This window comes from Eschscholzia californica, unplaced genomic scaffold (genome assembly GCF_041429995.1).
Source record: "Eschscholzia californica isolate CP2 unplaced genomic scaffold, dmEscCali1.0.p SCAF_4, whole genome shotgun sequence".
In the NCBI taxonomy this organism is placed as follows: Eukaryota; Viridiplantae; Streptophyta; class Magnoliopsida; order Ranunculales; family Papaveraceae; genus Eschscholzia; species Eschscholzia californica.
In genome coordinates, this window is record NW_028238461.1 from 46,823,695 (window position 1) to 46,834,481 (window position 10,787).

At 39.4% G+C, this 10,787-nt stretch overlaps 3 protein-coding genes across 3 annotated transcripts; all 3 read right to left on the minus strand.

Moving 5' to 3' along the window:
* Window positions 1–1,311: 1,311 nt before the first annotated feature.
* On the minus strand, window positions 1,312–2,627 carry LOC147545320 (uncharacterized). The gene has a single exon (XM_086636760.1). The coding sequence runs from the start codon at window positions 2,337–2,339 to the stop codon at window positions 1,446–1,448; it is 894 nt and encodes a 297-aa protein (XP_086492886.1). The 5' UTR covers window positions 2,340–2,627; the 3' UTR covers window positions 1,312–1,445.
* Window positions 2,628–3,173: 546 nt separating this feature from the next.
* LOC147545321 (Pollen Ole e 1 allergen and extensin family protein) lies at window positions 3,174–5,213 on the minus strand. Its single transcript, XM_086636759.1, has 3 exons — window positions 4,862–5,213; window positions 4,285–4,723; window positions 3,174–3,763 (listed from the first exon to the last, which is right to left on the minus strand). The coding sequence occupies exons 1-3, from the start codon at window positions 5,016–5,018 to the stop codon at window positions 3,403–3,405; spliced, it is 957 nt and encodes a 318-aa protein (XP_086492885.1). The 5' UTR covers window positions 5,019–5,213; the 3' UTR covers window positions 3,174–3,402.
* A 1,183-nt stretch (window positions 5,214–6,396) lies between these two features.
* On the minus strand, window positions 6,397–9,446 carry LOC147545322 (peptidyl-prolyl cis-trans isomerase 2). The gene has a single exon (XM_086636761.1). It carries the CDS (start codon window positions 7,121–7,123, stop codon window positions 6,608–6,610), a length of 516 nt encoding a protein of 171 aa, XP_086492887.1. The 5' UTR covers window positions 7,124–9,446; the 3' UTR covers window positions 6,397–6,607.
* Window positions 9,447–10,787: the final 1,341 nt, after the last annotated feature.

Here is a 10,787-nt window from a genome sequence, read left to right on the forward strand (position 1 = left end):
CCCAAATTTCCAGTAAATAAAATAATTTCTCGGTCACAAAATCTTTTTTTCGAAATTTTAAAATTTGCAAACGAAATTTCAAATTCTCGCCCAGCAAAAGTGTCTAATACAAAAAAAAAATTCCAGTAAATAAAATAATTTCCCGAAAAAAATTTCGTTTCCCGGGAATTTTTCGGTGGCAGTTCCGTAAATTTCTGAACAGTACAGATTCTGATTGACGGGTTGTCAGATTCTTTTTCTGAAAAAAATCGTTTCCCGAGAAATTTCGATGGCAATTTTGTAATTTTTCGATGGAAATTTTGTAATTTTCGATGGCATGAACCGTAAATACTTTGTTTTTCAAGGGCCATTTTGTCATTTTTTTTTTCCCAACCTGACACTTTGGACCTGCTTTTTATTTTTTGCCTACCTAGGATGGGAATCCTATTAAGGGCCTCCTTTTGGACCCTTCACCCAATCCCCCCTAAATTTTTGGGCAATTTCATGTGAAGTCTCTATTAATTTATCCTACCTTCTTCTCGTGTTAAAATTTTACCTAGTCTGCAAGTTATAGGACACAGATGCCTATTATCGTGGGCGTACAAACCACACTTGACTTGGTCAATTGAGTATGGCCAAGTCAATTGTTAAATTCACACTCAAAAAATAATTAATTTTCTCTCCACTATCTAATCTCTTTCTTTGCTCTTCCGTTTTACCTCCATTTCTTTCACCACCATACTCACCAACCATCACAGTTGTCACTTATCTTTCTCCCTTATCGAGGGGAGGTGGGAGGGGGTTGGTTGGGGCCCGGGGGGGAAGGAGGCCACAATGGTGAAGGTAGCGGTGAAGATGACAGAGAGGACCAGTTAGTCGGCAGTGGCACCCTTGACCCCTGCAATTTCTACACTTGTCACTTGGAATGTGCCTCAATTGAGATAATCTGCCTTTGTCCATGTCTAGGCCAGATAAATTCTTCTGTTCCCTTACCCAGTGACAGAAAAATGTTGGTTGAGTTGCATCTAGAAAGGAGGTGTCCTTAGCGAAAATTGATGGTGCTTTCAGAAATTCCCTGTATTTTGTTTAAAACTAGTCGGAAATCTCTATAACTTTTTTTTAGTTAAAAAGAAACAGTCAATTTTTTTTAGCTTTCACCTCCTTAGATTCTTTTTAATTTACAACACTGTGTGACAGCTTTATAGCTTTATAACACCTTCTAACAGCTTTGCAACATATTTTTAGATTTAACAAAAAATTACAAATTTTAGATCTTTAAACCTAAATTCAAACCGAACCTCATACCTCTCCAGAGTTTGGAGTGCTACCAAATGTTGGCAATCATAGTTTTAAATTAATCAAACACAATAAACTTTTCCAATATCATCATAATGAAATACTACACAAATATACACTCTTCACAAAAGAAAAACAAACTCGAACACAAATACAATGTCAGATGGTGATTACCCAAAGAAAGCCATGGCAGAAACCAGCAAAGTAACCAAACTCACCCAAATTTTGAACCCATTAACAATGGAATATGCACTGTCAAATGGAATATTATCAAGAAGTGGATCTTGCTGTTGGTGGGCAGCTTCTCCTTCTAATGGCTGATCACTCAAAGGATGAGATAGAGGTTGATCATTCAAACCCTCCTCCTGTTGTTGTTGTTGTGGTATTGGTAAAGCTTGTAACTGATCTTCTGTAGTTGGTGCTAATGGTTGTTGTTGTTCACCTGGGAGACCAACCTCAGCTTGTCCAAATGGACCTCTACCACCATGAATAGGAGCAGCAAATGGAGGAAGGGCAGGAGCCATTCCTGGAGCACCGACCGACCCACAATTCTGGTTAACGATCGGGTTATCGCTTGCTCTCCAAACCATATCCCCATATTTATCTCTAATCTGCATGTCACCACTATCAATCAATACCAATGTCTCCAAATTCTCACCGTCAACGTCGTTATCCCACACCGAGTTACTTCCGTCTAATATCTCTAACCCTTTCTCACTAAACACTAAGTTACATGTATTCACATTGCTTACTGGTGTACAGTCTGATTCCCACACGCTAACGCCTGATTCTTGAACTTGTAAGTAACAAAAATCCGACCCGAATCCACCCGCACCGATAGAGGTTACTTGGCGGAGGAGGAAAACAGAGTATTTGGCAGAAGGAGAAGTGAGGAACAATTGAGAAGAGCTTGCTGGAATTGTGGTTTCATGACTAAATGGTGGGAGGGTTGCCAATAGTTGTTCTTTTGTGGTTCTTTCAATTGTACCTTGGGGAGAGAGAGATTGTGAATGAGGGATTAGAGAGAATGAGAGGAACATGAGAAAAGAGAGAAGAACCTTCATTTTTGGACTTCAATTAAAAGAAGAAGAGAGGAGAGGATTGAGATTTTGTTTTCCTTAAGTGGGGATTGATGTAGTTAGTTGATTATATCTTGGGGGAAGACTTGTCTATATATAGAGTCATGGAGAGAGATTAGAGAGAGAAGGGTTAGTGAAATAGGTATGTTATTAGGAAGTAGGAGTAGGTGAGAGATGACAGAGAACTCTAACTGTTAAAAGAGGATTAGAGTTATAAGTATATATTTGGTGTACTTTGACACTTTGTCAATGGGGTTTAAGTAATAAATGAGCTTTGTTTATGTGGTAACAAAAGTAGGATTAGGAATATTTTTCAATTGACTCGCAATAAACATATAGAGATAAACACCATCATCTATAAAGAAGAGAATGGTTTGGTATGAAATTCATAACAAACCCATAGTTAGTTGTATATTTCATTTCCAATTAGGTTGAATGTGTAGAATATTTTATTGAGCAAAAGATGTGCAAGGTTCGGTTTTCCAATAATGCGAGGAATACGTAGATTATGATAAGGCATGCTTGAGTGGTTAATTAGCAACATATAGTTTCTTTTACAACTTGTTTTACGTTTTTTCTCTTGGCACTTCTTTACGCCTTTCTCCTTTTAACCACGACGTATCCACCATGAAGGTTCTCACTAGTTCATGTGCCATAAAATAACCTATTTTAGATTAATGGTTTGACGGAATACCAAAAACAAGATCCAATTATAGAATTGGACAAATTCAATGTTCACATTTGAATATGGGACTGTTAAAAGGTGAAAGAATTTATAGCTAGAAAATTGTATGTCCAGTGCATACGAGAGAAATATCATACTAATATAAAGGAATATCGATAGATTCAAAAGGATAATAAAACATGTCTCTCCTTTAGTATACTCCACTTGGTCGTTACTCAACTACCTAGACCGTATAATATTGAATGTCACTTTATATAAGTGTCGATCTACATATTCCAATCATATATGACTAGTAACGAAAATAATGTATGGGTTTCAATGGATGTAATATATATATATATATATACTATATAGATATATAGATTAGTCATGCTTGCAAGGAGTAAAATGGCATGTAAGATTAGAGCCATAGCCATAATTTGCTCTTTTAAAGCGAAGTGCCATTTGAAGAGCGTCTTGAGAAGAACCCATCATAGCCAAGTTCATGTGTCCCAAAACACTTAAGGTAGGGTAACGAAATTCAATACTGTTGTAGGAGTTAAGAAGGGCAGTGGTAGCTTCTCTCAGTAGTGTCCTGTAAAGGCTCCCTCTCCCATAGAGCCCTTGCATCAATGTCATATCTGTTCCGTACTTCCTTGCAGCTATCAACCCAAATGCAACCGCTACTTTTGTATCTGGTCCTACCACCTTCCAGTAACATCCGTACTCTGGTCTTGTCCATTGCCTGCATCATACCCCGCCCCACAAAATAATAAATTTATACGACTAATCTTGCTCATATTTAGCTTAAGATTCAAGCACGATAAAACTGCCATCGTTAAGTAATGGAAACGTTATAGGTACTAAGTCAAAAATCTTATGGTTGGGCTTATGAGGTTGCGTGGGTGGCCTGTGGGCACAATAGCAGCCTATCAGGCTTGCTCTGTTGGGCTCAACTTGGGGGTAAATGCTGAGTGATCTCTTTAACCCCATCCGGAACCGCTAATTCTAGGGAGTCCTCAGGCGATTACTATACGCCTTCAAACTTTGGATGCCTAAAGGCTCATTTGGACTTCGACAGAACATGACAGGTTTGGGGCTTCCAGGTTTTCTTCCCACCCTCTAGTAACCTGCCTGAACACGTAGTGTCGTTATTAGATACTAATTTTTTCGAGTCGTTAAGAGTCAAACTGTGGTCTCCATTTCAAAGACACTTTGCATTGTTAAGTAAATGTTGGAAGTAAAATACATATAACTTCGACTTACTCGGAAGGGCAAGCTGAAGGTTGGAAGAAGGGCACAGGAGGTACTCTGTATGTTGGAGGTGAGGATGGAGGCAAAGGTGGGACACCTACCGTAGGAAGCGGTGGAGGAGGTACATTATTATTAGTACTGCCGGGCGGCTGTGGGGTGGGAGATTTAGGACAAAAAGACATCGGCTGGGAAGGTTGAGACAGTAACGAATCAACTGCGTACATCGCCATACCGAACATATTGAACATAAGTTTCAAATTTTGAGGTGGACCGGAAGCTGACCCACATGAGCTAGATGATCCTTGTCCACTACCACTAAGCTGAGCAACACAACCACTAAGGTCCGGGTTGCCTTCAAAGCTCATCTGGTAAGTACCTAACAAGTTGGTTGTGTCTTCTTTCATCATTTTGACTTGCCCCTCACTGCTACATGATATGGTTACTTTCATCCCTGTCAATGACCATTTCTAGTTCATTAGTGTACCTACAGAGAGAGAGAGAGAGAAAGAGAGAGAGAGAGAGAGAGAGAGAGAGAGAGAGAGAGAGAGAGAGAGAGAGAGAGAGAGAGAGATGGGATTTAGAAGCTTACCAGAGAGTGGGTAATCAAAGAGGCTTCTCTGTCCATCTAAGCATTGATCACAAAAGACAGTGCCAGTAACCATGGCATCCCCCATTGCTTCATCAACAGATACTGCTACTACCAGTAAAGTACTAATTAAGAAGAGACACTTGTTGAAAGACTCCATGAATGAGAAAACTTGAACAAATTACAAAGATAGTAGATCTTAAGAAATTAATTGTTGAATATAAGTGAGGATTGGTTTGGGTTTTAAGAGATAAAGGAAATTGGAGAGGGGTAGATAAGTTCATAAATGAATTAGAGTTATTATAGTATACTACGATTCAACTTTCAACTGCCAGAATTTATGAAAATTTTGAAACATAAGTTTTAGACCGTTTACACTGAGGGAAGTAAGTGTAAGTTGTCACTTTCAACAAAAAAGGAAAAAAAAGTATAAGTTGTCAAAACAAAGTAGAAACACAAACTACCAACCACCTTACTAATTGCTCAAAAGTGGGTTTTTTCGTAAGCCATAAAAAAGTTATCGATATTACTTCCGTTTTTGCCATCCATAACCCAAGTTGTGACATTCTTACTCCTGGTATAAAGAAACAAACTCAGATTTAATACTGTAAGTGCCGAGGTCTTTTGGATAAGAATTCAATATGATATGTCTGTGATAAAAATAGAGAGATCCACTCGATTTTGAGTTGTCCCATCAGTGTAAAAGGTAAGGGCTTGAACTTGGTTTATGATTTAGGTAGGAAAATAAATCTGACATTTAATGTGAGTAGAGCTATTTTATGGTGGTAGTCAAATGTAGTGGTAATTTAGTTGGAAAATAAATAAGGATGGCAGGAGGTTGGAAGTTTTTTTTTTTGATTGAAACAGGAGGTTGGAAGTTAGGAGGCTGAAAAGGTTTCCTTCACCCATTTATTGTTCAATATGGTATGAAAAAAATGTACTTGTTTTTCTTTCCTTCGTCTCCCTTGCATTTACATGTTGAAGCAATGGCAAAAAAAAAAAAGTCTAGTATTTTTGGGTATTTTCTTTAGCTCTAGGCATCTCCCTTGCATTCACATGTTGAAGCAATGGCAAAAAAAAAAAAGTCGAGTATTTTCGGGTATTTTCTTTAGCTCTAGGCACGAGTCCAGTCCGTATTTTCGGGTATTTTCTTTACCATTAGGCATGAGTACGGTTAGGTTGAATCCACAACAAAACGCTTGAAGCATAGTAACCGTGTGACACTATGAATGCAACCATGTAAGCACAGTGAAGGTGGAATCATAGCAAATGTGTGACACTATGAATGCGACCATGTGAGCACTACTAACTCATATTTGGGTCTAGAATATATGTTAGTTCCCAAATCAAATGTTTGTTTTTGTTCAACTGAACTCATAATATTCTAATAATATTATGTTAGGAACTATTAGATGATGAAAAAAAACACAAAAATTAAACAAAACAATCAAGTGCCAAAAATAAAATTAGGTTTAGCCATTTTAACACCACATAACATTTCACCATCATCATGAAACAATTATAAACAAACACAAACATACCAAATATAATCTTTATTTAGAAGTAAGTAGTTCATCACCCATATTCATCATAAGATCCCCAAAACATCCCCATTAAAAACACTGATAATAGTACTTCAAAACAAAACAAACCCTAATAAATCAACCCACTAGACATAAGAACAAGAACAGAAAAACAAGCTACTAGAAAGGATAGAGAGAGAGAATTAGGGATCTTATCAAAAGAAAATCAGAGCTGACCACAATCAGCAACAACAACCTTCTGTTTGGTAGTTCCACTCTGAGATCCAACTTTCTCGATTGCCCTAACAACATCCATACCTTCAACAACTTGACCAAACACAACGTGTTTCCCATCAAGCCATGAAGTTTTCTCAGTACATATGAAAAACTGAGATCCATTTGTTCCTGGTCCAGCGTTAGCCATTGATAAAATTCCTGGACCAGTGTGCTTTAGCTTGAAGTTCTCATCAGCGAACTTAGCTCCGTAGATTGATTCACCTCCGGTTCCGTTTCCGGCTGTGAAATCTCCACCTTGACACATAAAGTTAGGAATCACTCTGTGGAATGATGATCCTTTGTAGTGAAGTGGTTTGCCGGATTTTCCTTTGCCTTTCTCACCGGTACAGAGAGCTCTGAAATTCTCAGCGGTTTTGGGTACGGCGTCGGCGAATAACTCCATTACGATTCTACCGGCTGGGTTTCCACCGACGGTCATGTCGAAAAAGACCTTAGGGTTCGACATTTTCTCTCAACTTTTTCTGGTTAGGGATTTGATCGGCGGATTCTGGAAGAAACTGGTTTTGGTGGTGAAGGTGAAAGAAGATATCTTATATAGGTGTTCTTCTCGCCATGGATCTTGACCTCTTGTTATTACACGTGTCTATCATCTAGAAACATCTAGGGTTCCGCGACAAATATAACCGTGGTTAAATATCACTAGTTTGACCTGCGTGTATGGTTAAATTACCGTGGGGTTTAGGGTAGGGTCAGAAAGCAGATGCCCGCCGATCCAATGATGCGCATATACCTTTTTATTCTACTTTTTCTATAGTCATGCATGTATACCATTTTTTTTTTGTTGAAACAGTCGTCTGTACATCTAGGATACGGTTGTGTTGAAACAGTCATCTGTACATCTAGGATACGGTTGTGTTGGAGACCTAAGGGTTTTGAAACAGTCATTTGTACATAGAGAATAGTAGATCTTAAGAAATTAATTGTTTTTTTTTTTTTTTTGTTGAAAGTTAAGAAATTAATTGTTGAAACAGTCATCTGTACATCCATTGATAGTAGGCTTCTTTGTCTTCATGGCTTCTCAATACTCCATCTCTACCCATGGGAAGTTGACTATCAAATTCACGAAACCTTCATCCAAACAGGAGCTCCAACCCATTGACAATGACTTCATTGCTCGGTGGGTCTGTCCTTATGATGTAGGTCTCACTTTCATCAAAAGGTTGTTTTATCATCAATCAAAATTCTTCAGAGATTGTGACTACTTTCCTACTGATGGTCCAGTTAACACCTTCCTCATCAAGCCTAAGAGCCAGTTTGTTCTTGATGCTCTTAATTTTGGGAGTCCATGGATTTTAAGAGGTATGCTTCTGGTGCTTAAGGAAGTAGTCTTACCTCTATCCGACTCTACTGATGACTTATTTTTCGAACCAATGAAATGCACTTTGTACAAGGTCCCTCAATCCCTTCAGAACAGGGAAGATTTCGACTTCATATTTAGTTGCATGGGTAAGATCATTGATATCAAACCTAGAAACTTTGGTCGAGTTAACAACAATACTGTAAGTGTGCACTTCATGTATGATATCAGGTCCCCTCTGTTAGGTGTTACCAATCATATTTTCTCTGATGGTGAAAAAGTTATCAAGATCAGCTACCAAAAGTTTCCTGGAGCTATATGCCAGATTTGTCGAATAGTGGAGCATCCACTAAATAGCTTTTCTATTTTTGTCAACTCTTCTGATGAAGAGTCGGATTCGAACCCTGATCAGATGGAAGCTATGATGGTAGAAGCTCCCACTTTGTTCCCAGAACCTCCTCAACGGCTAGCTCCCCCTCCCTCTCCTGTTCGAGGAGTCATTCCTCCTCATCAACTCTTTCAAGCCTCTGGGAAGAGAGTTAGAGACCTTTCGAGACCCTCTTCTGCTGGTACATCTGCTCATTCTATTGAGGGTTCTCAAGAGGATTCTTTCATGGTGGAGAATGAAGAAGCCAGGAAACTAGTTGAGGAATCTATGTTCCTCACTCATAGCCTCAACATTCTCACTAATGCAGGGGATAGGGAAGAAGCTGCACTCTCGGTCTCTTCTTCTCATTAGTCAGTCTCTGGTGGTGGTGTGTAGTTAGTTAGTGTGTCTTCTTCTCAGTTTTCTTGTTTGTTCTTTGTTTGGTTTGCCTTCTGTTTGGTGTCCTTTTCTGATTTAGCTCTGTCAGCTAGTGTCCATATCTGGACTTTTTTGTTTTTGACTGTTGTAGACTGCACATGGTGGTACTAGACACTTTAGTTGCAGTCACTAATCTTGTAGTTGCTCTGGTGGAGTAGTGTATCAGATCTTTTTGTTATTAGTACTTAATCTGTTTTATGTTATGTTATTTTCCCTTTTGTCACTCCTCTTTAGTCTATTGCTGCAGGTTTAGACGATTATCAGTGGGTCTGTGATGGGTGTTCTTTAGGTTCTCTTTTTATTTTAGTTGTACTGTGGGTGTTTTTCTCTTCTTCTTTGCTTGTTTTCTATCTCTCCTTCCTTTTACTTCTTTTATGTGGTGGTGCCTTTAGACCTATCCTCTAGCCTGTAGTGTTGGAGGCCATCTCCCGAGTCTCTTAGGTGGAGCTTGTCTGTTTGGCCTCTGGACCGGTGGTTCCACCCATCTACTGTTGCATATACTACTCGGGCAAACTTGGGTTGAGTGCCTTTAGACGTTGAGTGTGATTAGGCTGCTAGACTTTCTTGGGCCTCGGGTGGAGGCTTTAGTCTTTGGGGTTGAGTGCCTTTAGACTTTAAATTGAGTGCCTTTAGACTTTGGGTGTAATTAGGGCCACTAGACCTTTTGGGCCTCTGGTGGAGGCGTTAGCTCTCCTGCATCCTCGGCTTTAGTTTTAGGGCACCCTCGGTCTGTTTTTTCATTTTCAGGCTTGTTTTGGGTCCCGGGTGTCGGCGGTTGACTTAGGCCTCCCTCGGATTCTGAGGTCTGTGCCTTATTGGCTGGCTTTTGTGGGTGACTTGGCGTTCCTTACTTTTCATGGAGATCTCTGTCCTTGCCTGGAACGTCCGTGGGTGTGGAAATTTTGCGAATCGTAAACACCTCATCAGACTCATTAAAGAGAATCACCCGGACTTTCTTTTCCTGTCTGAGACCAAATGCCTTAACACTAATCTTGACAAATTGCTTAACCTGACTAGCACTTATGATAAGTATGTGATAGACCCTATTAATAAAGCAGGTGGGCTTGCACTTTACTGGTATCCCCAATTCGACATTAAGATTCTCTACTCTGACCATAACATGATTCATGTGCAAGGGACACACACAGCCAAGGAGAACATTTTCCATATTACGGGCTTCTATGGAAGGCCATACAGTTATAAAATGAAACCTTGGAATATCTTGGCCCAACAAGCCCCCTGCTCCTCACACCCCCTGGCTGGTAATAGGCGACTTAAATTGCATTTTTGACCAGTCTGAAAAACTAGGTGGCAAGGAGGCTTCTCAATCCTCAATCATCCACAGTAAGCAACTTATTAATGCTATGGGTCTTCAGGACATTGGATTTGTGGGCAACCCCTTCACCTGGTCTAACAAGCAATTTAGTGGTAATCTTATCCAAAAGAGATTAGATTGGGCGTTAGTGAATTGCAATTGGCTAACCACTTACCCTCATTCTAACCTCACCCATCCTCCGACTCTAGCTTCTGGTCATAACCCTATTTTTCTCTCTACCAAACCTAAATCTCCCCTAGGCCGTAAACCGTTCAAATTCATTCGGACATGGATGTCCCATCCTACTTGTGCTGAATTCATAAAAAACAATTGGATTACCTTCCCCACTCCTATCCAAACCAAACTCAACTCCCTGGCTATTAAACTGTCAAAATGGAATAAAGAGGTTTTTGGCCACATTGACACTAACATCAAGAGCCTTACTTAGCAACTGCAATACATTAAAGATGTTGATAGTTTCAAAGCATCCTGGTATAAAGAAACAAACTCAAATTTGATAATGTAAGTGTCGAGGTCTTTTGGATAAGAATTCAATATGATACGCCTGTGACAAAGTAGAAAGATCCACTCGATTTGAGTTGTCCCACCAGTGTAAGGGGTAAGGGATTGAACTTGGTTTATGATTTAGGTAGGAAAATAAATCTGACATTTAATGTGAGTATAGCTATTTT

What these genes read in the sequence shown, in the direction of transcription:
- LOC147545320 (XM_086636760.1), bottom strand. Translation starts at nt 2,339, where the DNA reads ATGAAGGTTCTTCTCTCTTTTCTCATGTTCCTCTCATTCTCTCTAATC.
- LOC147545321 (XM_086636759.1), bottom strand. Translation starts at nt 5,018, where the DNA reads ATGGAGTCTTTCAACAAGTGTCTCTTCTTAATTAGTACTTTACTGGTA. An exon ending in CTTTGATTACCCACTCTCTG is followed by an intron (nt 4,724 to 4,861) that starts GTAAGCTTCTAA and finishes GGTCATTGACAG; the next exon opens with GGATGAAAGTAACCATATCA. An exon ending in CCTTCAGCTTGCCCTTCCGA is followed by an intron (nt 3,764 to 4,284) that starts GTAAGTCGAAGT and finishes GGTATGATGCAG; the next exon opens with GCAATGGACAAGACCAGAGT.
- LOC147545322 (XM_086636761.1), bottom strand. Translation starts at nt 7,123, where the DNA reads ATGTCGAACCCTAAGGTCTTTTTCGACATGACCGTCGGTGGAAACCCA.